The sequence below is a fragment of the Lissotriton vulgaris genome, chromosome 4_1 (genome assembly GCF_964263255.1).
Source record: "Lissotriton vulgaris chromosome 4_1, aLisVul1.2, whole genome shotgun sequence".
Lineage (NCBI taxonomy): Eukaryota > Metazoa > Chordata > Amphibia > Caudata > Salamandridae > Lissotriton > Lissotriton vulgaris.
In genome coordinates, this window is record NC_141691.1 from 1,349,425,671 (window position 1) to 1,349,452,639 (window position 26,969).

The 26,969-nt window shown below is 50.3% G+C and overlaps 1 protein-coding gene across 1 annotated transcript in view; it reads right to left on the reverse strand.

Moving 5' to 3' along the window:
- Positions 1-26,969, reverse strand: part of CEP192 (centrosomal protein 192) — a 1,919,503-nt gene that overhangs the window by 1,182,086 nt on the left and 710,448 nt on the right. Inside the window, exon 20 of the mRNA XM_086965571.1 lies at positions 5,051-5,849. Within this exon, the coding sequence (XP_086821697.1) occupies positions 5,051-5,849 (799 nt within the window). The remainder of the gene's footprint in view (positions 1-5,050; positions 5,850-26,969) is intronic.

Sequence of the window (26,969 nt, forward strand, 5' to 3'; positions counted from 1 at the left end):
TCTGCCCAGATTCTTGTATGCGCTCCAGAATACTCAGGACCCAGTCCCCTCTGGGTATTTTAGAGAGGTCGAAGGTTTGCAGCGGACCCTCCTCTGGGAAGGTAGACCACGGATTGCTATAACCAAACTGACGCTTCCGTGGTACGATGGCGGCATCGCTTTGCCGGATATCCGACGGTACTACTGGGCCTCCCAATTGGCCGCTCTTAACCATGGTTTCTACGGACCGGCTGATAGTCCGGGGTACGCCATGGATCGGTGGCGCCTTGATGGCGGGAAATACTACAGAGCGCTGTATTCGAGATCTCTGGATGTAGGAATGACGGGCCCCACTAGGACAGCTGTGCACATATGGAGGGCTATCACAAAGGCACAGGGATGGCAGGGGAGGCTTACGTTGGCCACCCCGCTTTACGACTCAGACCTATTGGACAAATTGTGGCACACAAAGGGGTTTGATCGGTGGGACCTTATTGGCATCTCTAGGGTAGACGACATGATGGCTAAAGGCGAGATAAAGTCTTTCGCCGCTTTACAAGCTGAGTTTCAGCTGGCAGCGACGGAATTCTTTAGATATGCCCAACTACGACACGCCCTTTTGGCGGTGCTGCCGGAAGGTGAGAAAGTCCCTGAGTCATCCCCGCTAGAAGATAGGGTGTTGGATGGTCATATGCCGGACAGCGCCATTTCATTGGTCTACAAAAAATTGATCAACGTCCGAACCGACCTTCTACTTAGTGTGAGGGACCAGTGGGTGCGTGATGGAGTCGAACTGGATGATGAGGATTGGCAGTATGCGGTGTCTTCTCCCAAGGAAGTGGCAATCCCAGCTAGATTACGTCTGGTCTAATTGAAAATTCTTCATAGAGTGTATGTGACCGTCCCCCGGTTGATTCATATGGGACACTCGGTGGATGGTCTTTGTAGGCGCGGATGTGGTGAACTGGCCACATTCATGCACATTATCTGGGAGTGCCACGCCATAGCCTCTTACTGGAGGCGTGTCCATGCGGTGATGCGTGAGGTGACTGGTGTGGATTTGCCGGCGGAGGCCCGGCGTTGCTTGCTGAATGTGTGGGGCCCCACGGATTACAACAATGCGCAAACCCAATGGGTCACCCTGGGAAACATGGTGGCGAAACGTGACATCGCTCAGAAGTGGGGCGCCCCGTCGCCTCCCTCTGTGGAACTGTGGAAGACCAACATGGTTTGGTGTATGGTTCGCGAGAAAACGGTGTACGTGGCCCGGGGCAAGCCTGAGAAGTGGAGTATGATCTGGGGGGCCTGGAACGAATACTGGGGAGATATCTGTCTACCTCCCGACACTGCCCCATCGGACATACGACTTTCCCCCTAGCCCTTATTTCCAACCTGCTCATCATTTCATTGCCATCCTGGTTTTCTTTCCCCCCATTGTCGTCCATTTTGTACTGCTCAGGTGCACCCTGTGGGCATAAGGCCCTGCCCTCTCCTGCGTTGGGTATTGTCGCATTTATGTACTTATTCCTTGCCTTTTCACACTGGTTTTGGTGTTTCTTTAGATTCATTACCTCATAGGTTTGTTGTTATTATAACATAAAACTAAACCTGATACGATTTTATAACATGTACTGTGTGCACTAAACATCCTTCTTTTAACAATGCTGCCTAGCCTCCGGGATGTAAGGCTAAATAGCGGTGTGCCTTGATTTTTCAATAAAGGTTTTCCAAAAAAAAAAAAAAAATGATGACTTCCAGAGTTGCATTTCCAGAGCACAAAAGAGTGTCAAGGAATTGGATAGCCAGTTGGCACGTCCTGCTCTGAAACATTTGAAGTACACATTGACGAGTAATATCTTCAGAAGTTGGTTGTTTACACAAAGGCCTTTCACGATAGCTATTTGGATCATTACATCTTGGCTTTCAAGGGGTTTAGCTTTCAGATCTATGCCTAGGGTTACAAAAATTGAAAGGCCGCTTGAGGGTCTTCCAAATAAATTCATTTGTGTCTTAGCTTGGTGCAATCCATGAAACCCCAGGATTGTAAACTGACTGGTTGTCCACGTTTCCTGAAAATCAAGAAGTTCAGCCAACTTGATGAATGACATAGCAACTGAGGATTCAAGTAGCTTTGAAAGCCCAGCTTGGTTCCAAGATATCAAGTTAAAAGTTGATTTCCTCTTGACAGTTGCCTGCCATTTGGGCTAGGAATGATTTTTAGTGTGGACCGAGAGTGTAGCTGACAATCAGTTCAAGTCATTCCTTTGTTTTGTTTCATCAGTGCTCTCTAAGGCTATTCTCCTTGTTGGACCCATTTGATTGGAGTTAGTGGGTGATATTTGCAACTTATTATAAGACAGGTTAAGTTGGGAGTTTCTAGCTCTTTTGAGAATACAGAGTAGGTGAACATGCGTTCTTCTGAGTCCCTACATGGGTAAGCATATTTTGGGGATACTCGTTTAGTGATCTCTATCGCCCACTCTTCAAAAGTCTGCTTACTTGTCAGAATATCTGCCAATAATGTGGGGATATGAGGTTCTGTATTGTTGATTCAATCCCACTCTTGCTGGCAGCCAAGGTTTTACATTCAGCTCCTAGAATATCTTTCATGGTTATATAAGATACGTTTAAAAGTTTTTAAACAACTTCAGCAGATTGGACCAGTTTAAAATGTTATGTGGGCCCTAAGAGGAGTATAGAACGGGGTGTAAATCAGTTTTGTTGGTATTTGTTTGCCACTGGGCTTGATGTATGTACCATTGACATGGCTATTAACAGGATTGTCCTGTGGTTCGTCTTTCAGGGGTCAGTTGAGTCGGATAAGGGAACTTCCCAGAGTAGGAGCGACCTTAGTGTTTTGCAAGACTGTTCAAATCAGGCAAGGCCCAGAAGTTCAACCTCCAATTACAGCATTTGTTTGTTGAGTGGCACTGAGTTGGGTTTGCAACACAGATGGGGGGTGAGTGACTGAATTATGGGGCCTGGCCCACAGTGAGCTTTTGTGGATTGGGTGTCCCCGAACTGAGTTTGCTACGCTGAGGGGACGTATGGTACCTCTTGATGGTTAGCAAATTTGCTTTTGTGGATGGTGTCATTTCGTTTTGGTCATTGTTGATCTATAAACATACATCAAAATAAGCTATATAAATGCGTTCCAGCCACCATTTTGCAGTTTCTTTTTTCTGATCCCAGAAGAGTCTTGCTGGATCGCATCATTTCATGCAGTTTATTTTTTTCTTTTTTGGCACAGAGAGATATATATATATTTTTAATAACTTCAGGACAGAGGACTAAGGGTCAGAGTCTTGTAATGGCTGGTAGCCAAATTGTCCTCATGTTGCTGGCAGCCAATTCAAGCACTAGCTGGACTCAGACTCCCACAGAAGCAAGATGGGCCAGGAGAAATAAAGCTTCTGAGGCCAATCAGAACGCTATTTTTTTTTTAATTGGTGCTCTCACAAGGGTCTCGCGACTCTCCTGTGCCCAACTGCCAAAATCTACAATTATGTTTTACCCTTCATTCTTCAAAAACTACAGAAAAGATTTACACAAAATCTACGGGCCAACGTCTATATTCCCACCGCATTAGGTGTAATCCTGTTCAGCAGTTTTTGATGTAACCCTGCCTAAAGTATATGGAAAATGCATAGAGATTTTGCTTATCTGGGACCCCACCCCACGTTTCTCAGCCCCTTCTTGACGGATCACCTTGAAACTTTCCATGTACAACAAGAATCAGGACGGCACTTTTTGGGAGGAATTTTCATGAAGATTCAACAAACTACACCAGAGATATAGGAAACTCAAAAAACACGTTTCCCATGGAAACTAGGCCCTAACTATAACTGCCTACTGGTGACCGCCAGTAGGTAATAATATATATATATATATATATATATATATATATATATATATATATATATATATATATATATATATATATATATATATATGTGTGTTTTTTTTAATGTGCATATCTCTCTCTATCCATCTATCTCTATCTATCCATCTATCTCTATCCATCTATCTCTATCTATCCATCTATCCATCTATCTATCTCTATCCATCTATCCATCTATCTATCCATCTATCGCTATATATATATATATATATATATATATATATATATATATATATATATATATATACATACATACATCTATACATATATATATATATATATATATACACACATACACATATATACATATACATATATACACATATATATTGGCGGGAAGACTACAAACTGGAGATGGCTCACTATCAATCTACCTCCCATCTTCCATAGAAACAGGTGCAGACACTTGAGACCTGCATGATGAATGTACTTTATGGGTAGAATACTGAAATATTTTTTGGCCACAAATCCCGCCTAGTTCTCAAGGACGGTTTTGCTGCCAAAATGCTTTGCAGCAGTCTGCCAGTATAATACATATATACGGTGAATACCGGCAACACAGAAGAGACTCTTAAATTTCTTGGGAAACATGAGCACACTCCGCTTCTAAAGCTGGCTCTAGATCAAACCTAAACAAATTAAGAATGTAGGGATATTACAAAACAGCAAGGGCTGCAGTTATAAATAAGGAAGGGTATTTGATTTGACAAACGTATGAAATGCAGTTTGATAGTACTAGGACCCCAAGTGTATTGGAATACAACTCCTACAGGACCAAATGTTTCAAAGCCAAATATCCAGGCTGCATTGATTTAGTCACTGAGAGCGAAGGGCTAAACAGAAAATAATTCAAAACTGGAAACCTTTATAAAAACACATTCATTATGTTGTTAAACCAGGGAAGGGGTACAGAGGCACAGAGCTCATTGGCTAAGGTAAACCAAAATTATTTAAAATAAACTAGCAGTAGAAACCACTAGCTACACAAAGAAAGGTCACAGGTTTAATCTTATCCTAATGTACTTACTGTAGACACATTTGCCTGCATTATAAAATTCTCATACATGAAAAAAGGACGTGTTGGGCATAAAGAGCATATAAAATTCCATTAACAAAAATGAATATTTGACAATATGTGAAGAAAAGTGATGATGAAAAAGAGGCGCTTACCCAATCCAAGAGATCGTTGTGTCTGCCAGTTTTCAAATCCACCAGTTGTAGTAGTAAGTGGTGACAGTGAAGTTAGCAATCCTGGTCCCACATTTGCACCAAACGTTGTTCCAGCACGAACACAGTTTTGTATATATCCAGCTTGTGAGGCAGAATCTAAAAACCTAGCTGTAAGTCCATATGCTGCAGAAACACCAAGTGGAAGCTGAGGCAAGTCAATGTTGACACTTGCTGGTTCACTTCCTAAATACTGTTGCGAAAGTTGTGTTGAAAGTGTACACCGAGGCAATGCTGTATTATGTACAGAATACACATCATTATAAGCAGCTGCAGGTTTAAAGGTTGAAATAGGAACATATGGGTTATCCTGAACTTTAGTACAGAGGCTATTTGCAGACAATATACATGATGGTGCCAGCTGTGAAGTCGGAGATCCTTTCATGGTACCTTCTGGTGCAATTAAAGGAACATTTACATTAACTTGCTTAGAGTTGTAAGGGAGACTGGATTTGCTTGGTGAGACAGAGTTGACACAATCAATTTTCTCCTTTGAAGCAATGCCTTGAATATCAGATTCCAACTTCATTTTAGAGGAAGATTTATTGATTTCATCTCGGTCATTAACATTTTTAGATTTAAATCCTGGTTTTGTAAGTGTTTTTCTTATGGAGGCATTTAAAGATGTTCTCTCTTCATTACGCTGGAATGAGACATTTTCAGTATCCTTAGCAGCGTATTCCTCTGAAGGAGTCGGACTGGCTCGAATTATTGTTGTGCTCAGCAGAAATGTATTGTTGCTCTATGGACACAGAATTATACTAGTTAAAACATTCGGTCTCAAAAGCCGTAAAGCTTCAAAAACTAAAATAAGCTGAAAATGGGTTATTTTTTTTTTTCAATTGACACTTTAAAGATAACCATAGCATATTTGTCCCATTGATCGCATATGCACACATTCTAGAACTATGTAGAGAAAAGCAGAATCATTCCATCAGTTACAGGCAAACACAATAGTATTTACAGCAGGTTAAAAACTGATAAAATTAGTGGATCATGCACTGTTGGGTGTCGGGCAAGGCTGTCATGATCAGAACCCCTATGCTAAGTCAAAACTTTCTTATTGATCAGAAAAAAACAGCGCAAGACTCAAAATTATAAAAATCAGAAAGGAAACATGGTTGGCAAAACAGTTGCAAAGTGAAACCAGGTAAACAGAAACAATACCACAGCGACAAGTAGGCTTTAGTTGCCCCACCACCAAACTTATGAGAGGTTCAGACAAAGGCCTAAACCCAGAGCATCATCTTTTGACTGGCATTGTACATGGAAATCAAGTAGTTCTTTCAAGGACCTATAAGGACCTGGCTAGTTAATCTGTTGGCGAAACAATGAACACCATGGCATCACATGTCAGTCAGATCAAGCGGGGGCTGATGGTGAAATGAAATGCAATGAATTTGGTGGGGTTTAGATAGAGAGAACAGAAAGGAGCTTTAGCACACACGAATAGCAATAGTTGAAGATTCTGTCTGCTAAAGCCATCAAAGGGGAGATACTGAAGTTGGTTTGTGAACCTTGGGATCAAGCTTAGAGAAGCAAGCCTTGCATTCCTGTAAGCTAAAACACCCCAAAAATACCAACCCACTGCCATATTGGCATGATAAACGATTTCAAAACGCATAACCCAAAGAACAAGTTATTTACCTTAGGTAACAATATATCTGTAAGAGATATTTTTAGTTTTAGATTCCTTACCTTAGAATTACCCCCGGCTTCAGACTGGATACCGATAATTTTTTTCGTAGCAGTAACCCTGCGCGTCGGTAGGTGGCGTCGGTCGACTCAGCATTTGTCATTAGCGTTGTGGTCGCCGGAATGACGTTGCAGTATCTACTTAGATGCCACCCATGTGAGCTTATGTTAGTTCTTTACATTCCACACCAGAAGCGCAGAGCCATCCAAGACACCAACCACTGGTGGACAAAACTAGGGCCCTGAAGGGAAGTCCCTTACCCTAGAAGTCAGTTCGCCAAACGGGGAGGATAGGTGGGGGCGGTGAGGAATCCATAACTAATCTATGTCTCTTACAGTTATATCGTTACCAGAGGTAAGTAACTTGTTCATCTGAAAGCGACAATTAGTTATAGATTCCTCACCTTAGAATAGATGCCCCAGCAATAGCAACCCCGGAGGTAGGTCTGCTAACCAAGTTCACACCAGCAAGTCCATGAGAACTGAACGGACAAAGAATCCGTTTCTCCGGACTTGTCTGTCCAGGCAGTAGTGTTTGGTAAACGTGTGCAATGAAGCCCACATAGCTGCCTGGCAGATGTCATGAAGGGGGACTCCACGTCCTGAAGCAGTAGTAGCTGCCGTCACCATGGTGGAATGGGCACGCAACTCCACTGGAGGTTCCGTTTTCACTAAGGAATAGCAGATTTTGATGCAAAGAACAACCCATCGAGAGATAGTTTGTTTTCGACCAGCCTGACTTTTCTTGGCGCCCACATAGCCAACAAAGAGCTGGTCCTCCACCCAGAATTTTTTTGTGCGATCCAGATAGAATGAAAGCACACGCTTTGGATCCAGATGGTGGAGCCTCTTCTCTTTAGAAGGGTGCAGGAGCGGGAAGGTGGGCTAAGTGATGGTTTGTCCAATGTAGAAAAAGGTAACAACTTAGGGCAGGAAAGAAGGCCTAGTGCGAAGGACCACTTAGTCCGGATAAACAGCCAGGAAAGGAGGTTTGGAAGAAAAAGCCTGAAGCTCACTCACCCTGCGAGCAGAGGTGATGGCAACCAAAAATGCAGTTTGAAGAGTACAAGTCTGAGAGGACAGTTATACAGCGGCTCGAAAGGAGCACACATAAGATAGGTCAGAAAAAGGTTCAGGTCCCACTGGGGCATTACAAAAGGAATTGGAGAAAACAAGTGTGTAATGCACATTATTGTGATTTACAACGGGGACTTGGAAAGAGAAGGCTGATCAGGAAGCCGAAGAAAGACTAAAATGGCCAAAAGATAGCCTTTTAAAGTGCTCGGATCAGATCCATGCAGGGCCAAAGCAAGAATTAAGAAGAGAACCACTGAAAGGGGTGCAGAAAGGGGATCCACAGCCTTTGCAGCGCACCATGCCATAAATTTGTTCCATCTACAGGCCTATACCGTTTTAGTGGAGGGATGCCTGGTTGCCAAATAAACGTTACAGACTTCGGGAGGAAGGTCGAAAGCGGTCAACTGTCGCCGCTCAAACTCCACGCAAGGGGGTGGAGGCTGAACATGTTCAGGTAGAAGACCGTCCACTGCTGCTGCGACAGAAGATCCTCCCGAAGGGGCAGTCAGATTGGAGGATCGATGGCCATGTGCAGAAGCTTGGGATACCATCCTCTTCGTGCCCAGTCCAGAGCTACGCAAATCACTTCATCCTAGTCAAGCTTGATCTTCTACAGCACACTGGACAGAAGTGGTGTAGGCCGAAAGGCGTATAGAATATTGCAACTCCACTTGCGACGAAAAGCATCGCCTAGCGAGTGCCGTCTTGGAAATTCCAACACGCAGAATGGCAGACATTGTGCGTTCTCTTCGGTGGCAAATAGATCTAACCAAGGCTCTTCCCACTGCTGCAAGAGACCTTGCAACACCTCCGAGTGAAGACACCATGCTGTATCCATCATGCACCGGAAGCTGAATTTGTCCGCTCTGGCATTCAGAGAACCTGCCAGGTGTTGAACCACCAGTGACATACCCTGAGGTTCCAGCCACTTCCAGAGCCGAAGTGTCTCCTGACATAGGGTCCACAACCCCACCCCACCCCGTTGCAGTACCACATGGCGGTGGTGTTGTCGGTGACCACCTGCACTACTCTACCTTTGACAGAAGGAAGGAATGCCTTCAGTGCAAGATGGATCACCCGAAGCTCCAAAAGGTTGATGTGGAGCCCGAACTCCGCTAGAGACCAGAGGCCTCTGATCTCCGCCTCTCCCATGTGGCCGCCCCACCCCAGAAGGGATGCATCTGTTACCAGTGTGAACTCTGGATGGGGAAGGGAGAGGGATCTGCCGTTGACCCGATCCTGGTTCGTTAGCCACCACTGCAATTGGTGTGCAGTGCCCTCCGCGATATGGATGCAATCGGAAAGATTCCACTGATACCGTGCCCACTGGAACTTCAGGTCCCACTGCAGAGCCGGCATACGCCACCTAGCATAGTCCACTAGCAGGATGCAGGAGGCCATGAGGCTCCGTAGCCTCAGGGTCATTGTTACCGAAGTTCAGTATAGGCGCTGAAAGATCTGAATCATAGCCCGAATATCCCAGATTCACTGCTCGGGAGGATAAACCCGAAACTGTGCTGTGTCCAGAACCACTCCGATGAAGAGGAGCTTCTGAGAGGGAATCAGGGGTGACGTCGGAATATTGATGGTGAAACCCAACAAATGCAGGAGGTTGGCCATAGTCAGGAGGTTGCAGATAACCGCGACCACCGCCATCACTTTCGTGAACACCCGAGGTGCGCTGGTAAGGCCAATGGGGAGCACAGTAAACTGAAAGTGCTCGTGGCCTACCGTGAACCGTCAGAAACGCCAATGGGCCGGCAGTACGGGGATGTGAAAATAAGCGTCCTGCAAGTCCAACTCTAACATCCATTTGCCAGGGTCAAGGGCAGACAGGACCGGAGTCGGTGTCAACATTTTGAACTTCTCCTTCCGGAGGAAGCGGTCGATGTTCATGAGATCGAAGATAGGGCGTAGGCCTTTGTCCTTCTTGGGCACCAGAAAGTAGTGGGAATAACAACCACACCCTACTTCTAGGGCAGGAACTCGCTCGATGGCTCCCTTGGCCAAGAGAGCTGTAACTTCCTGTTGGAGAAGGGCCCAGTGATCCTCCGACATGCAATGGAATTGAGGTGGCATGGATGGAGGGGTACTCTCGAAGGGGAGGGAGTAGTCCCACCGGACTATCTGCAAAACCCACCTGTCCAAAGTGATGTTGAGCCAGTGGGGGAGATGATGGCGAATCCTGCCGCCCACTGGCGAATGGTGTCCCTGAAAGGACAGAATAGGAGGGCTTGTAGGCTGCACCAGAGAGGGCGCTGGTGGACTGGCCCGCCCCCAGGCCCACGACAGTGGGACCCACGTCCCCGGTCACGCACAGGCTGGACAGCTTGTGCAGGCCTGTGGCTCTGGGCGGAATGTGACAGGCCACCCCTCCGTAGCCACGAAAGTGGGAGAAAAGCAGATTGTAGGGGACGAGAGTTGTTAGCGAGGTCCTAGGGTCTGGCCGTAGCCCTGGAGTTCTTAGACCGCTCAAGCGCACTGCCTGCCTTGTCGCCAAACAAGCGACGGCCGGGGGGGCGTGGCTAGCCGGACTGCGAGATGGCCACCATTTGAGCGAGCTCCGCCAGCCATGGAAGAAAATCCTTCAACAATCCTGCAAATTGGCGGCTCCGGAGACTACAGTCGGCGCCTGCGCAACCTGCTCGACTGGTGAGTGAGGCGAGCGCTTCACGACTCCCTGGCGGTGCATTCCAGCGAAGATTTCGGCTTGAATAGACAGCCCCGGAGTGAAACCCCTGCTGGCGGCCGGAGTGGAGAACACCCTTCCTCCGTGAGGCCGTAAAATAAAGCCCGCCGGCGCGTGGGCCCTACGCCGACTTCAGAGTGCGACCCCGAGAACTGCCCCATTGAGTTGCAGGGCCACAGGGACGAAGTAAGGCAATGTCCCTCATGAGTGGGATCGGCAGGACGATATAACACCCCCAGCGTAGCGAACTGCAGGGGCGAAGGACTTTGGCTGTCTGAGACAACCGGAGGCGCCATCGTGAATTGCAGCACGGACCCGGGCAAAACGTCGGATGAGCTGGGGGCAGAGATCTGACTGCTGCAGCGAACAGACGCCAGGCGAAGGTAGGATGGTGCGGTGCTGGGCTCTCGGAGGTGCGACGCAACTCGTCCCCCCCCCCGTGTGAAGCCGTCTGAGGGCGCTGCGAGTAACCGCAGGTCGCGCTCCTCCCGGGAGCACTGTGAACATTGTGTGGCTGGGGCGCCAATTCAATATTGCACCAGACGATCCGCATGCTTGACTGAGCGGCCGGCATTATTGCAGTAAGGAGACTTGTTCGCGCATAGATCTAGATAAACGGCCCCGCGCCAACCAGCTGGGACTAGCACCGACATCTTGCCAACCCGATCATAGGAGGACACACGAGAGCCATCTTATAGCTGTTCCCCTTGCTGAAGGGCTGAGTGTGGCGGTAGAGGGACGGTTACTGATTTGGGGACAAAGAGCCAGCAGTACTGGAGGTCCCCCTTCTCCATAGCCCTACCAGCGGCGAGCAGCATTAATACCCTGATTCCCCGACATTAAGGAGGTGGAGGAGAGGACGCAGGACGTAGTCGACCCCTGCTCCTGACAAAGTCTGGATATCCGAAGCGAGGTGATGATTCCTTCTGGCCATTTGCTTTAGCGCTGGGAGGGTGTTTGTGCTGATAGAGCTGAAGCTGTAGGAAGTTGCCCGAGATTCGGCTGGAGGGCCGGCTAGAGAGTTCCCTACCCAGGGACCAACATGGGGAGAAATGACGTGAGACAGGCAAAGATATCGTTTGACAATGCGCGACCTACAAAATCTAAGGAGATATCGACGGTGGAGACCGGGGCTACTGGGGGCAAAGAACTCGATCGGGAGGAGGACCTTCGCACATTGATGTTGGATGTACGCTCCAGTCTACGGAATATTGATGCGAAATTAGACACGTTGACCGCCCAGATGGATCAGGTCAAAACACAAGTCTCTACACATGAAACGAGACTAGATGGGCTTGAAAATCGGGTTTCAACGCGACACGAAGGAACAACTCCTGCACATGGACAGGTTGCTTATGGTCATCAAGGCAAAGAACGATGATTTGGAGGCACGTTCTCGAAGGAACAACCTCAGAATCACTGGAATTCCAGAGACAACCAACATAGGAAAGATGAAAGCGTATGTCACTGACTTGCTCCATGACCTCTTTGACCCGAACTTGTCCCAGTGTTTGTGGTGGAGCGGGCGCATAGGGCGCTGGGCCCAAAACCGCCGGTGGGCGGTACGCCGAGGCCCATTCGTGCAAAGATCCTCAACTATCAAGACAGGGACCTCATACTGAAGCTCGCACGTGAGGGCCAAATATCTCACAAGGGCAATAACGTCTCATTTTACCCGGATTTCACACCTATGGTACAAGCTGCAAGGAAGGAGTTTTTGCCTGCTAAACGATTGCTACTACAAGCACGGGTACCCTATGCTCTCCTATAGCCAGCCAACTGAAGGCAACGCACGAAGGTTCGGCACATTTCTTCACGGACGGCAAGTCCGCCCTTAAGTATCCTACACACATATGCGGCACAAAAAAGAAAAGTCCAAATGCGAGGCAGAGTCCAGAAGAAGATCAGCTAAGTGATAATGACTGAAATATTGTTGTGATGATACTGAAATCTGTTGGGGTTGGTTCCAAGATTGGTCGGGAGGGAGTGGGTGTCTATGTATGTCCCGGGGAGTAATTATATTCTTTGATGCTACTTAACTGACAAAGTGAGATGCTATCCTGAAGCCGGGCGGACTGAGTTGGGTAGAACGATATAGCACAGTGTTAGAGTACAGTGCGCCTACTGGGGCTAATGGAGCTTCCCACAATCATTCCATTACCACCCTGTCTGGGGATCCTCGCCCACCTGGGGTGTATCCCAATGCTTAGTTACACACATGCATGGCGTGTTAGCGGGGGATCACACAACCTGATGAACAAGTTACTTACCTTTGGTAACTATATATCTGTAAGAAACAGTAGTTAGTATTAGATTCCTTACCTTAGAATATCCCTAGGCGTCAGTCTGGATCCGGAAACTTTTGCGTAGCAGTACCCCTGCGCGTCGGTAGGCGTCGTCTGCAGGCGTCCCCTGCGGCTCCGCGTCCGTCATCGGCGTCGTGATGACGTCGCTGGAGTATATAGACGCCGCCTCCGCGCGCTGACGTCAGTTCTTTGTGCACAGCTTTTCCGCGCCAGAACACGCAGAGCCATGAGAGAACCAACACTGGTGCCATTTGAAAGTAGGGCCCTGAAAGGGATGTCCTTAACCCTAGGTATCAGTTCGCAGAACGGGGAGGATGGGTGGGGCGGTAAGGAATCTAATACTAACTACTGTTTCTTACAGATATATCGTTACTGAAGGTAAGTAACTTGTTAATCTGAAAGAAACAGGTTAGTATTAGATTCCTTACCTTAGAATAGATACCCCAGCAATACCAACCCCGGTGGTGGGTCTGCGAACCAATACAATCCTACACCAGAAAGTCCTGGAGGACTGAACGGCCAAAGAAGCCATCCCTCCGGACTTGACTGTCCAGGCAGTAGTGCCTCGCAAAAGTGTGCAGCGAGGCCCACGTAGCCGCCTGGCAAATGTCCTGCAAAGGGACTCCCCGGCCCAGGGCAGTAGTAGCCGCCGTGGGCCGAGTGGAATGGGCCCTCAGCCCAACAGGAGGCTCCTTCCGAGCCAAAGAGTAGCACGCTTTGATGCAGAGAATGACCCACCGCGAGATGGTCCGTTTATGTACCGCCCGTCCCTTCTTCGCACCCACGTAGCCAACAAACAGTTGGTCATCCACCCGGAACTGGCGTGTGCGATCCATATAAAATGAAAGCGCACGTTTTGGGTCCAGACGATGGAGCCGCTCTTCATCCTTTGAAGGATGCGGAGGTGGGAAGAAGGAAGGGAGGGTGATGGACTGCCCGATGTGAAAAGCAGAGACAACTTTGGGCAGGAAAGAAGGTCTAGTTCTCAGAACCACCTTGTCAGGATGAATGGACATGAAAGGAGGTTTGACAGAAAGAGCCTGGAGCTCACTCACTCTCCTGGCAGAGGTGATGGCAACCAGGAAGGCCGTCTTTAAAGTCAGAAGACGGAGAGGACAGGAATGAAGTGGCTCAAAGGGAGCACACATCAAGAAGGTGAGAACCAGGTTCAAGTCCCACTGAGGCATCACAAACGGAACAGGAGGATACATGTGTGTGATGCCCTTCAAGAATCTCGTTACAATAGGGGACTTGAACAAAGAAGGTTGATCAGGCAGCCTCAGAAAGGCCGAAAGGGCAGAAAGGTAGCCCTTGATAGTGCCCAGAGCAGAGCCCTGCTGGGCAAGAGAGAGAAGAAAGAGAAGAACCTCGGAAAGAGGGGCAGAAAGAGGGTCCACAGCCTTTGCTGTGCACCATGCCACAAATCTGTTCCACCGACAGGCGTATACCGACTTTGTGGAGGGACGCCTGGCTGCCAGAATTACATCACAGACTTCAGGAGGCAAGTCAAATGGCCTCAACTGTCGCCGCTCAATCTCCACGCATGGAGGTGGAGGCTGGACAGGTTCGGGTGGAGGACCGTCCCCTGCTGCTGCGACAGAAGGTCCTCCTGAAGGGGCAGGCGGATCGGGGGACCGACTGACATGCTGAGTAGCTCGGGATACCAGTACCTTCGAGCCCAGTCCGGAGCCACAAGGATGACTTGGGCCCGGTCGCGCCTGATCTTCTTCAGCACTCTGGGCAGAAGTGGTATAGGCGGAAAGGCGTATAACAGACCGCAACTCCACTCGCGCCGAAAGGCGTAGCCGTGCGAGTGCCGTCTTGGAAACTCCAATGCGCAGAACTGATGACATTGCGCGTTCTCTTCTGTGGCGAATAGATCTAACCAAGGCTCTCCCCATTGCCGAAAGAGGCCTTGCGCCACGTCAGAGTTCAGACGCCATTCGTGATCCATCGAGCACCGACGGCTGAGTTTGTCCGCCCTGGCGTTCAGAGAACCTGCCAGGTGTTGAACCGTCAGAGTCACGCCCTGACGTTCCAGCCATTGCCAGAGGCGCAGAGCCTCCGGACAAAGGGTCCACGACCCCACTCCGCCCTGTTTGTTGCAATACCACATGGCGGTGGTGTTGTCTGTGAACACCTGCACCACACTCCCATTGACAAAGGGGAGGAATGCCTTCAGTGCCAAACGAATCGCCCGGAGCTCCAACAGGTTGATATGGAGCCGGGACTCCGCCGGAGACCAGATGCCTCTGATCTCCGCCTCTCCCAAGTGGCCACCCCAGCCCTGGAGGGACGCGTCCGTCACAACGACGTGCTCCGGTTGGGGATGGGAGAGGGATCTGCCTCTGACCCAATCGCGGTCCGTGAGCCACCACTGCAGTTGTTTCGCAGTGCCCTCTGAGATCAAGACATGGTCGGACAGGTTGCCCTGATGCTGGGCCCACTGAAACTTCAGGTCCCACTGCAGAGCCCGCATCCGCCACCGGGCGTGATGCACCAGGAGGATGCAGGAAGCCATCAGCCCCAGCAGCCGCAGCGTCAACCTGACCGAAACCCTGGATAACGGCTGAAAGATGGGAATAAAAGCCTGAATATCCTGGACTCGCCGTTCCGGAGGATAAACCCGAAACTGCGCCGAGTTGAGAACAGCCCAGATGAAAAGGAGCGTTTGAGAGGGACACAGGTGTGATTTTGGCACATTGATGGAAAACCCCAGCTCATGCAGGAGGTCTGCCGTCATCTGGAGGTGGTGGACGACTGTCTGGGGCGAGCCCTGTTTAACAACCAGTCGTCTAGGTAGGGGAAGACTGAAACCCCTAACCTGCGCAGATGAGCTGCAACCACCGCCATTACCTTTGTGAACACCCGTGGGGTGCTGGTAAGGCCGAAGGGGAGCACGATAAACTGAAAGTGCTCGTGGCCTACCGTGAACCGCAGGTAACGCCGGTGGGCCGGCAGGACGGGGATGTGAAAATACGCATCCTGCAAGTCCAACGCTACCATCCAGTCTTGTGGGTCGAGAGCATCCAAGACCTGAGCCAAAGTCAACATCTTGAACTTCTCCTTCCGGAGGAAGCCGTTGACGTTCCTTAGATCCAAGATAGGACGTAGGCCCCCTTTGTCCTTCTTGGGCACCAGAAAGTAGTGGGAATAGCAACCACGTCCTACTTCTGGCCCAGGAACGCGCTCGATGGCCCCCTTGGCCAAGAGGGCCGTAACTTCCCCCTGCAGAAGTGTCAAGTGGTTCCCCGACACACGGTGGTTCTGCGGTGGCATGGCTGGAGGAGTGGTCTCGAAGGGGAGGGAGTAGCCCCTTCGGACAAGCTGCAGCACCCACCTGTCCGATGTTATTGCGCGCCAGTGGGAGAGGTGATGGCGAACCCTGCCACCCACCGGCGTCACATGGGCCTGAAAGCACGGACTAGGAGGATTTAGAGGCGGATGCCGCGGGAGGAGGTGTGGTCTGACCTCGCCGTTGTCCCCGACCGCCGCCACGGCGGTTTCCACAGCCGCCACTGCGTTGATAAGTCTGTTGCGGCGCGTGGCTGGCAGCACGTGTGGGACCGCCCCTTCCTTGGCCACGAAAGGAGCGAAACTAACCCGTTTGCTGGCGCTGGGTCGAGAGACCCAAGGACGTGGCCGTGACCCTGGAGTCCTTGAAGCGCTCCAGCGCGTGGTCCGCTTTGTCGCCATACAGGCGACTGCCATCAAACGGCATGTCCATGAAGGCACTCTGGACATCTGCCGAGAAGTTGGCGTACCTCAGCCAGGCGTGGCGACGAATCGCTACCGTCGTGGACATCGCTCTGCCCAGTGAGTCGGTCGTATCAAGACCACACCTGATGGAATACCTTGCTACGTCTCGGCCTTCAATCATAGCCATGCCGAGCTTAGCCCGTACCTCCGGCGGGCATTCAGGCAGCAGGTCCGCAACCGTATCCCACAGAGAGTGGGTGTAGCGGCCCAAGAGGCACGCGGTGTTGCAAGACCGCAGACCCAGACTTAAGGACGAAAAGACCTTCTTGCCATACTGGTCGTACCTCTTAGATTCCCTGTCGGGCGGGGCCGACGGGAATGCGGTTTGGGAAGTGGAGGCCTGGATCACCAGACTCTCAGGGGTAGATGGGTGGACAGAAACTTTGGGTCGTCCGAACATGGACGGTGGCGTCTGGCCACGTTCCTGTCAACAGGCGAACCTGAAGCGGGCCTGGACCACGTGCCCAAAAGAACGTCTGTTAAGGCCTCGTTGAACGGCAGCAGTGGCTCCTGTGGGCATGACTGCGGTTTGAGGACCTCAGTGAGGATGTTAGTCCTCACGGCCGCGACGGGGAGCTTAAGGTTTAAGGCCTTAGCAGCCCTCATCAACACCACTGAATAAGCAGCCCCCTCCTCCGAAGCCACGGTAGGAGGCGAGACAAAGCCAGGGTTAGGGGAGTCATCTAGACCACTGGCGTCACCCAAGTCACCTGTCCAGTCCTCAGTGTACTGACATTCACGTGTCAGAGGGTCCTCAGACCCCTCCCACTCCTCTCCGTAATCTACATCGTCACCATATTCGGAGTCAATAATGTAGACCGGCTCCTCGGGGTTCATAGACCCCATCGGCGTCGAGCACGGCGTCGGGCGACGCCGGTCCGACTCCGCGTCCGGCGCCGGAGAGGGAATGGGGACGGCGCCGCTCGGTGCCGGAGCACCGGCGCCGGCCGGAGCCGGAGAACCGACGCCGCGCGGGGGCGGCGTCCGTGGTTGACCCGAAGGAATCGGATATTGGATATTGGATATTGGATAGGTATTTATAGAGCGCAAACGTTCGCTCCGGAAGGAGCATCATGGCGCTGACAAACCAATGACCGAATCACAAAGAAGATAGTGGGGGGCTAGATGGCTGCTTTGGTCCAGTCATCAGAAAGATTAAAAATCCACGTTTTGAGATGTTTCCTAAACGGCTTTTCAAGCGTCTGAAGTCTGAGATGCCTTGGCATGCTGTTCCAGGCTCTGATAGCCAGGGAGCTAAGTGTTTTACCGCCTTTAGACTTCAGATTGAATTTGGAGGGGGTCATGAGGTTTTCTTGCGAGGATCTGAGAGAGCGGCCCGGTGTGTAGTGGGGGAAACGGCTTGACAAATATGCTGGACCGGATTTGTTGAAGGCTCGGAAAGCTACAATGAGAATTTTAAAGAGTATTCTCTTATGCAAGGGGAGCCAATGTAAGGATTTAAGAGCAGAGGAGATTGAGGATTTGCGTGGGAGTTTAAGGACAAGGCGCGCAGCAGTGTGTAGGACGCCTTGAAGTTTCAGTCGGGTGGACTTTTTGGTCCCTGCCAGGAGGCCGTTACAGTAGTCCACTCGAGAAAGTATGAGGGCTACCGCAATGGTCTTTCTGGAGTCGAGCGGGAGGAAGTCAAAGAACTTTCTCAGGGACTTTATGATGCCGAAGCATTTACCTGCTACGGTCGTGGCGTGGGTATCAAAAGAGAGATCGGAATCAAAAATAACTCCGAGGTTTCTGGCTGATGAAACTGTCTGAGGTGGGGCAGCGGAATTATCAGGCCACCACAGGGCGGGGCAAAAAGAAGCGTTCTTACCAATGGGCAGGATCTCGGTTTTATTCGAGTTGCAGCGGAGGTGGTTGGCGTCCATCCATTGAAAGACCGCTGTGAGACAGTGCTTAAGATTGAGTTCGGCCGTGTTTGAATTGTCGTCGATAGGGATGACAAGCTGGGTATCGTCGGCATAAGACGTGACGGTTATGCCGAACGATTCTATGAGGGTAAGCAGAGGGATGAGATATATATTAAAAAGGAGGGGACTCAGAATGGAGCCCTGAGGAACTCCACAGGATACCATTTTTTCTTTTGAATGGAAGGGGCCCAGTGTGACAGTTTGAGACCTGTTGCAGAGGAAAGAACTAATCCAGGCTAGGGCCGAGTTTGTAACGCCGATGTCCTTGAGTCTGTTAAGCAGAATGGAGTGAGAAATGGTATCGAATGCTGCCGTGAGGTCAAGAAGGATTAGGATGGCCTTCTTCCTTTGATCTTGGAGGGTTTTAATGGTATCGGTCAGCTCGATCAAGGCGGTTTCGGTAGAGTGTTTAGACCGGAAACCGGATTGTTGGGGGTGAAGGAGGTTGTGAGTGTCAAGAAAGGACTTGAGCTCCTTGTGGACTAACTGTTCAGTTATTTTGCCTAGTGCAGGTAATAAGGTGATGGGCCGGAGGTTGGTTAGATCGGAGGGGGGTTTGTTTGCCTTTTTCATGAGAGGTTTAACCACCCCTTTTTTCCAAGAGAGGGGAACAGAACCAGTTTTGAGGGAGAGGTTGACTATTTCATTAATGATAGGATTGACTTCATCAATGATGATATGGAGGATCTTGGGGGGACAAGGGTCAGAGGGGGAGCCCGATTTGCATGACAGGATCGCTTCTCTGGTCTGAGTCAAGGTCACCGGGGTAAAGTGGTGGAGACTGTTAGCAATTGGGCGAGTTTGGTTTAGATCCAAGATTGAGTGCACAGGGGGGGGAGGGGGGAAGGTTTTATGGATGGAGGAGATTTTTTCATCAAAGTAGTCAGAAATCTTATCACACAGCTCTTGGGAAGGGGGGATTTCTGGTTGAAGAGCTTTAGGTTTGGTGAAAGATTTTACTATGGAAAAGAGGGTTTTTTGTTTTTGACTGGCCTCTTTAATGGCGTTTACATAGTATGTTCTTTTTGCTGATTTGATTGTTGAAAGATAATTTTTCCTCTGTAGGATGTAGTAGTTACGATCAACACTGTCGTAAGATCTACGCCATTTGCGTTCAGCTTTCCTGCAGAGTAGGTGAGCGGCTGTTAGATCAGGCGTGTACCAGGGGGCTTTCATTTTCGATTTCTTTAGGGTATTGCCTTTGTTATTCGGAGGGCATCGTTTTGAGATTTCGTGAGAGAGCCAGTTGTTGAGACATACTGCATCAGTATCGATGTTACCCGAGGAGGAGGGGGTAGTGGTAGGAGAGAAGGGATAGGAACTGAAACTTTTCTCAACAGTTTTCCAATTAATAGAGTGAATGGGTTGGCGAGTGCGTTTTATGCAGGTAGGCGGAGGATCGCATGAAATGTGAAAGGGGATCAAACAGTGGTCAGTCCATATTTGGGGGGTGGGGGACAAGGTGGTGATGGACGGGAAATTGGAACAGACACCATCCAAAGTGTGACCAAGGGAATGAGTAGGCAATTTAACAGTTTGTTGCAGCTTAAAGATGTCTAGTGTCTGCAGAAAATTTCTAGTAAGGGGGTCGAAAGATTTTTCGAGATGTAGATTAAAGTCGCCTAAGAGGGTGAAATGGGGGTAGCGGAGTAAGAAGTGTCCGAGGGCTTCGTGAAGGGAGTCAAGGAACTTCGCGGCATTGCCGGGTGGGCGGTAGATCAAACCCCCGGAGAAGGAAAGGGTTTGACTAAGTTTAATGGAGAAACCTAGCCCCTCTGTATCCGTGAGAGGGTCGAGGCAGAATCGGCGCCGGAGAGGCCGGTTGACCAGCCGGCGTCGACTCTGAGGGCCCCAACGGCGCCGGGATCGGAGCCGTTGACGTATCCGGGGCCGGAGCACCCAACTGCGTCGAGGCAGGATCACCCGAACCGCTAGGGCCCCCGGACGGGTTCACAGGGCCCGAAGGCGCCGCGGAACCCGCCGGAGGAGACAGGGCCCTCATGGCCATGAGGAACGACACTATCTCCTCAGGTGACGCGCAGGGTATGGAGCAGGCAGCGTCAGCGACTCGCGCGGAGCCGCGGGGGTGGGGTCACCCGAATTCCGGCCGCATCGAGCGAGCGTCGGGGGGAGTCGGGGGTACGATGACGACTCCCCGACTTCTTGTGCTTCCTACCTGAGGAGCCAGATGAGAGTTGACGACTTCCGGAGCGGCGACGGCTCCGCCACCGCTCCCTCGAACGCTCCCTTGACCTCCGGCCGGACCGGGACCGCTCTCGACGCGGGCCGACACCCAGAGTTCGAGCAGCTTACGGGACCGCTCCCGTCTAGCTTTGCTTGTCAAGGCCCGGCAGTCGACGCAGGAGTCCACGTCGTGGTCGGGGCCCAGGCACCGGAGGCAGAGTCGGTGATGGTCCGTGACCGACATCGTACGGTCGCAGCCGTCACAATTCTTGAACCCAGGCACCCTATCGGCACCGTAAAGGATTCAAAAAGATCAAAAAGATCACAAAACTTGGTCAAAAGACCGGAGTACTGCTCTTCGGATCTGCGCTAACTGGCGCGGAAAAAAGAAGAACTGACGTCAGCGCGCGGAGGCGGCGTCTATATACTCCAGCGACGTCATCACGGCGCACGACGCCGACGACTGACGCGGAGCCGCAGGGGACGCCTGCAGACGACGCCTACCGACGCGCAGGGGTACTGCTACGCAAAAGTTTCCGGATCCAGACTGACGCCTGGGGATATTCTAAGGTAAGGAATCTAATACTAACCTGTTTCTTTCAGATTGGGGGGTTGCGGTGGGAGGGGGGGGGGTTAATTGAGGGTTTGTTATGGCATAGGTTGCTACATGTTGGGTTACTATTAGAACTACGAAATCATGTGTCTGAATGTCCTCAAGGGGAAGTACGAGAGCTGACGTCAAAGAATCCATAGGTGCGACTAGAGAGGTGATTAACATAATTACATGGAACATAAGGGTAGTGAATGATGGCAGAAAGGCAAGGTTGATGCATGCCTATCTACAGAGACACGATCAATATCTGCCTCCTACAGGAAACCCATCTAAATTCAAAACCGTCAGTGAGGTTGAAGCACAGCAGGTGGTGGGGGGGGTGGGGGCTGGGAGGGGGCTGGGAGGGGGGCGGGGGGCGGGGGGGGGAGTCTACTCCGCAATATATCCAACTACGCAAGGGGGGGTTGCCATTATGATACGCAGGGGGCTGGACTGGAGGGAACTTTTCATACATATGGACACAGAGGGGAGGTATGTCGTGGCTCACAGACAGCTGTGTGGCAGATCAGTGGTATTAGTCAATGTGTATAGCCCGAATACGGACACTCCGGTTTTTTTCAGGGAGGTTTGAGCTCTAGTTGAGGCGGTGGGATGTTCCACAATTATTTGGGGGGGGGGGGGGGGAGACTTTAATGTGCTACTGAACAATTCACTTGATCGAAAGGGGACATCTAGACAGCTACACCCACATGCAAGCCTCGCGCTGCGGGACATAATGCTGGAAGGGAATATCATTGATATATGGAGAGTGCATCACCCAGGTACTCGAGAGGGTACATGCATTTCCAGCCAGCACGCGGCCTGGTCCAGACTGGACTTCTGGCCGACGACCCCTGATATTGCCACTTTGGCCACGGAAGTTAGTCAACTTGCCCGGTCCTTATCGGATCACGCTCCATGCCTCCTGGAATTGACGCCCCCAAGCGCAATCCAACGGGCGTTTAGCTGGCGGCTCCCCCGCATGCCCTATTGGATGCTGCCTTTAAAGAGGAGATTAGAGCTGACATTGCTGAATACTTCACCCTAAACACTGGCTGTGTCCACGGATTCGGCACTCTGGGAGGCTTTCAAGGCAGTGATCCACAGGCAATGTATAGCGAGACAGGCAGGCGTGCTCAAGGCCATCAGAGGCACTCTGAGTGTACTGGAGGGGCAAATTAAAGACCTTGAGCGTGTCTTTTGCACCACCCCTAACCCGGAGACTGCAGCCACAATTAAAGAGAAATTACTAGAATTTGCAGAGGAGGTGCAGCGAGAACTAAAATTCTTAGGTAAACAGGCGGAGGCTAGAAGGTAAGGAGAAGGGGATAGGCCGAGTATAACAACGGCGGGACTCATTAGGAAAACTAGGACTACGCCCTTTATTCACACAATTCATAATTCTGAGGGGGATACCGTTACAGGGCAAGAGAAGATACTACAAGAGTTTAAAAACTTTTACTCCAACCTGTACACTACCACGCAACCCGAGGCTCCAGAGCATTTAGAGGACTTCCTAGAATCCATAGCGCTAGTATAGTTTAATGACACCCATCGTAAGTACATGGATCTTCCGGTAACAGAAGAGGATATCAGAAAAGTGATAAATGGCCTGCCCCTGAACAAAGCCCCTGGGCCCGACAACAGCTTTCTACAAAGCCTACTCTGAGGAGCTGGCGCCAAGATTACACTCAGTATATGCAGAGTCTTTGGAGAAGGGGATCCTACCTGCATCCACGCGGGAGGCCTTAATCATGACATTGCTCAAGCCGGACGAAGATGAATACTCTCTCGATTCCTACAGGCCGTTATCCTTAATAAATGTCGACGTTAAAATCTACGCTAAAATTGCGGCTAAACGCCTCCAGCCTCTTCTTCCGATGGTGGCCCTCCCGGACCAATCAGGGTTCATACCCGGTCGTTCCATGACCCATAACCTCAGGACGTTGTTTTCGATGCTGCACTACCTCCACCCATCGGTGCAGGCTGCAGCCATATTCTTAGACGCCACAAAGGCGTTTGATTCACTTGAATGGCCCTACATGTCCTGGATAATGGAACGCATGGGCTTTAGCCCGTTATTTATAGCCAAGTCCGACTACTCTACACGAACCCGACGGCGCAAGTGCGAGTGAACGATATGATCTCGGAACCATTCGAGGTGACTAGGGGAACGAGACAAGGCTGCCCACTCTCTCCACTACTCTTCGCTATTGCGATGGAACCTCTTGCAGCGAGAGTAAGGCAACATCACACTGCCAGGGGGATTGGGTTCAGTTCCCGCAGCTTGCTAATATCTATATACGCGGATGACATCACCCTATACGTCTTGGACCCCTCAGCTAATCTAGACCCCTTGCTGAGGCAATTAGTAAAATTCAGCGGACTGTCTGGTATATCGATCAATTGGGCCAAATCCGTGATTTTTCCACTGACAGACGGTACCCCTGAGGTGCGGTCGGAGTTCCCTTTGCGTTGGGACAGCTGATGAGGTCAAATACCTGGGGATCCGGCTAAGCCGTAATCTACAAGACATTTGGACTTTAAATTTTGGACGTGCGGTGGATTGGCTAGAGAGTAAAGTGGCGATATGGTCTAAATTGCCCCGGTCTGTTGCCGGGAGGGTGGCTCTGTCCAAAATGGTAATTTTGCCAAAATGTATTTATTTATTTGCAAACATTCCAATTCCACTAACCAAGCAATTTTTTTATTGCCTTCGCTCCCACTTGATATCTCTGGTTTGGTCGAGCGGACAGGCTCTAGTCTCTTGGGCCCTGCTGACCTTGCGACTAAGACAGGGCGGGCTGGCCGCTCCGGATATGCAGTTGTATGCCTTATGCGCGCAGGCCCAATTTCTGCACTTCTGGACGTATCCCACACCGTACCAACCACATGTGGCGGTCGAACAGGACTCCTGGCACCCTTCCCCCTTGCGGTTGCTCTCTATCAGAGGAGCCCTAGTACGGACGTAGACTCCGCCAATACTCTGCGATGGGCATGGTGCGAATTACAGAAACGTGCACGGCTCCCACTCCGCTATGCACCTGCCATACCCTTGAAAAACAACCCGATGCTCGCCTGCCTAGAGAGTTGTGGAGGAGAGTTGATTCTGAGTGGCACCCAGGTTCACACTTTCGCTGATCTATACCCAGATGGGATGTTTCGGGGCCCGCAGGCGGCGGTGGAGGGGGCGACATTCCCATTTGGGAAGGTTTTCGCTTACCACCAGTTAAAAGCGGCTTGCAGGTTTCTTTGGGAGGGATTTCCAGAGGCCCCTCCTACGCTGAATGCCCTACAAAATGTGTTGGCCCGTGCCTCCCCAAAAAAGCTGGTGACAAGATTGTACAATGAGATGCAAGAACAAGTCCCGATTGTGAAGCCTAAATCTATGCTACTCTGGAATGAGGAGCTTGACCCTCCCTTATCCGACGACCAATGGTTGTTTTGCTGTAAATAGCTGTTAGAACTATCCACAAATTATAAGCTGCGTCTCATACATTTTAAATTCCTGCATCGCTACTATCGAACCCCGGTGAGTCTTTACCGTATGCACCTGCGTGAGGACGCTGGATGCTGGAGATGCAGTAGTGAGAATGCTACCTTTCTACATATGGCCTGGAGCTGTCCACGACTCGCTGGCTATTGGCAGAAATATTTGAGGCAGTAAACCAAATAGTCGGAAGGTCGGATGACCCTTCCCCACATTTAGGGCTGTTGGGTATGGTTATCGCTACAGAGCCCAAGGTTAGAAAACTGAATGCATGGTTATTGCTGAACGCAAGACGACAGATTGCTCTTAGGTGGGGGCGGAAGAAATTACCTGCCTTCAGTGCTTGGTTAGCGGATGTGACATACAGACATACACAGTTAGGAACATACTGGGAATTGATGCCGGCTTCGTCCCGGCCCAGAGATTTCTGGGAACCATTTCTCCAGTGGGCTTGTGCCAGGGCGGCCTCTCCTGCTTCAGATGGGGCGGGAATTGCAATAGACGGACAGAGTGGAACGACCGACCTATAAACAATCAGCTGGCGACCCAAAGATGTTATATAGGAGAGGTAGTCCCCCACCCCTTTCCACCTCTATCCCCCCCCCCCCATCCCGGTGTTCACCGCTATTTAACGAGGGAAAACTTGAGGCATATGTATGCTTGCTGCCATCACGAGGTTCGCTCCCATCCGCGAGGGCGCATAGCTGTACAATATGACGTAGTACAGGGAACTATTCAGAAGGCATGTGCCAGTTCGATGGATTCCCCTGGTTGGGCCCGAAGGTGATGCATCCAATTATGTTGGCTCTTATTATAGCAACCTATGCTGTTTTTGGTTTGAGTTCTATGTTGTTAGAGTAGTTCTTATCTAAATGAGTCTGCAATACCTACAATACGCCTGCCCCATCATGCACATAGGGACTTGTTACTCTTAATTGGTATATACCCTCTAATGTCTGATACTCTTTTACATATTGAAATGTACCTGCAATGCCTAAAGTTCCAAAGACTGCATTTACATAATTGTTAGTGACTTGAAACGCGGCCGGCCCAACGAGGTTGTAGGCAGCATGCTGTGTTAACCTGCGCTATTTCTGCGATTGGTCACGAATTGAAAGAAACTGCATATGTGGAACTGTCGGCCATTATCTGGTTGTAGGCGATAAGCTGTGTAATCAACTTCAAATGCTAATAAAGGTTTTGAAAACTTAAAAAAAATTAAAATAAATAAGCGACGGCCATCAAAAGGCAAGTACAAAAGTCTATTGCCAGTGGCCCTCAGCCAGGATTAGCACCTCAGGGCTACGGACGCTGAAATTGTTCTGCCCAGCGAGTCGGCAGTATCCAACCCACAACGGATGGTAAACTTCGCTGCATCTCGACTCTCTGCAACAGTGTGTGTGAGCACTGCCCGGGCCTACTCCAGGCACTGTAGCAGCGCTTGAGTAACTGTGTCCCACACAGTGTGTGTGTAACAGCCCACGAGAAATGCAGTGTTCACCGACTGCAGTCCTAAGCTGACTGAAGAAAACATCTTCCCAAGATGGTCCAGCTTCTTGGATTCCCTATCTAGGGAATGTGCCTTTATAGGTTGAGGCTTGGATAACCAGGCTTTTAGAGGCCCCTCGAGCCGGGCCTCTAAAAGCTTTCGGGACCGATCCCGAATAGACTTTGGTGACCGACAGGAGTCACAGGGCTTGATACCGGGCTGACAACTGGACATCGTTCGTGCACCAGGAGTCACAAGATTCAAAAAAAGAGGTTGACAAAAGTCAAAAAAGAGTTAGTTGAAAAGTGACTAGTGGCACGCTCTCTCTGGATCTGCGCTGGCTGAAGCGGAAAAGGAATACCTGACATCAGCACGCAGGGGCGGTGTCTAAGTAGACACCACAAAGTCATTTCGGCGACTACGAACGTGGAGTTGACCGACGCCACCTACCGACGCGCAGTGGTACGGCTACAAATCTTTTTTTCCAGGTCCAGCCTGACGGACGCCTGAGGTAATTATAAGGTACGGAATCTATAAATACAGTCTCTTTAAGATAGCAGCATCTGACAAATTGTTCTTCGAGTTCTTGTGAGAGCAAAGAGTAACAAGCTCCTTTAATTTTTGAATACTCTTACACATCAGAATTGGTGCATCTA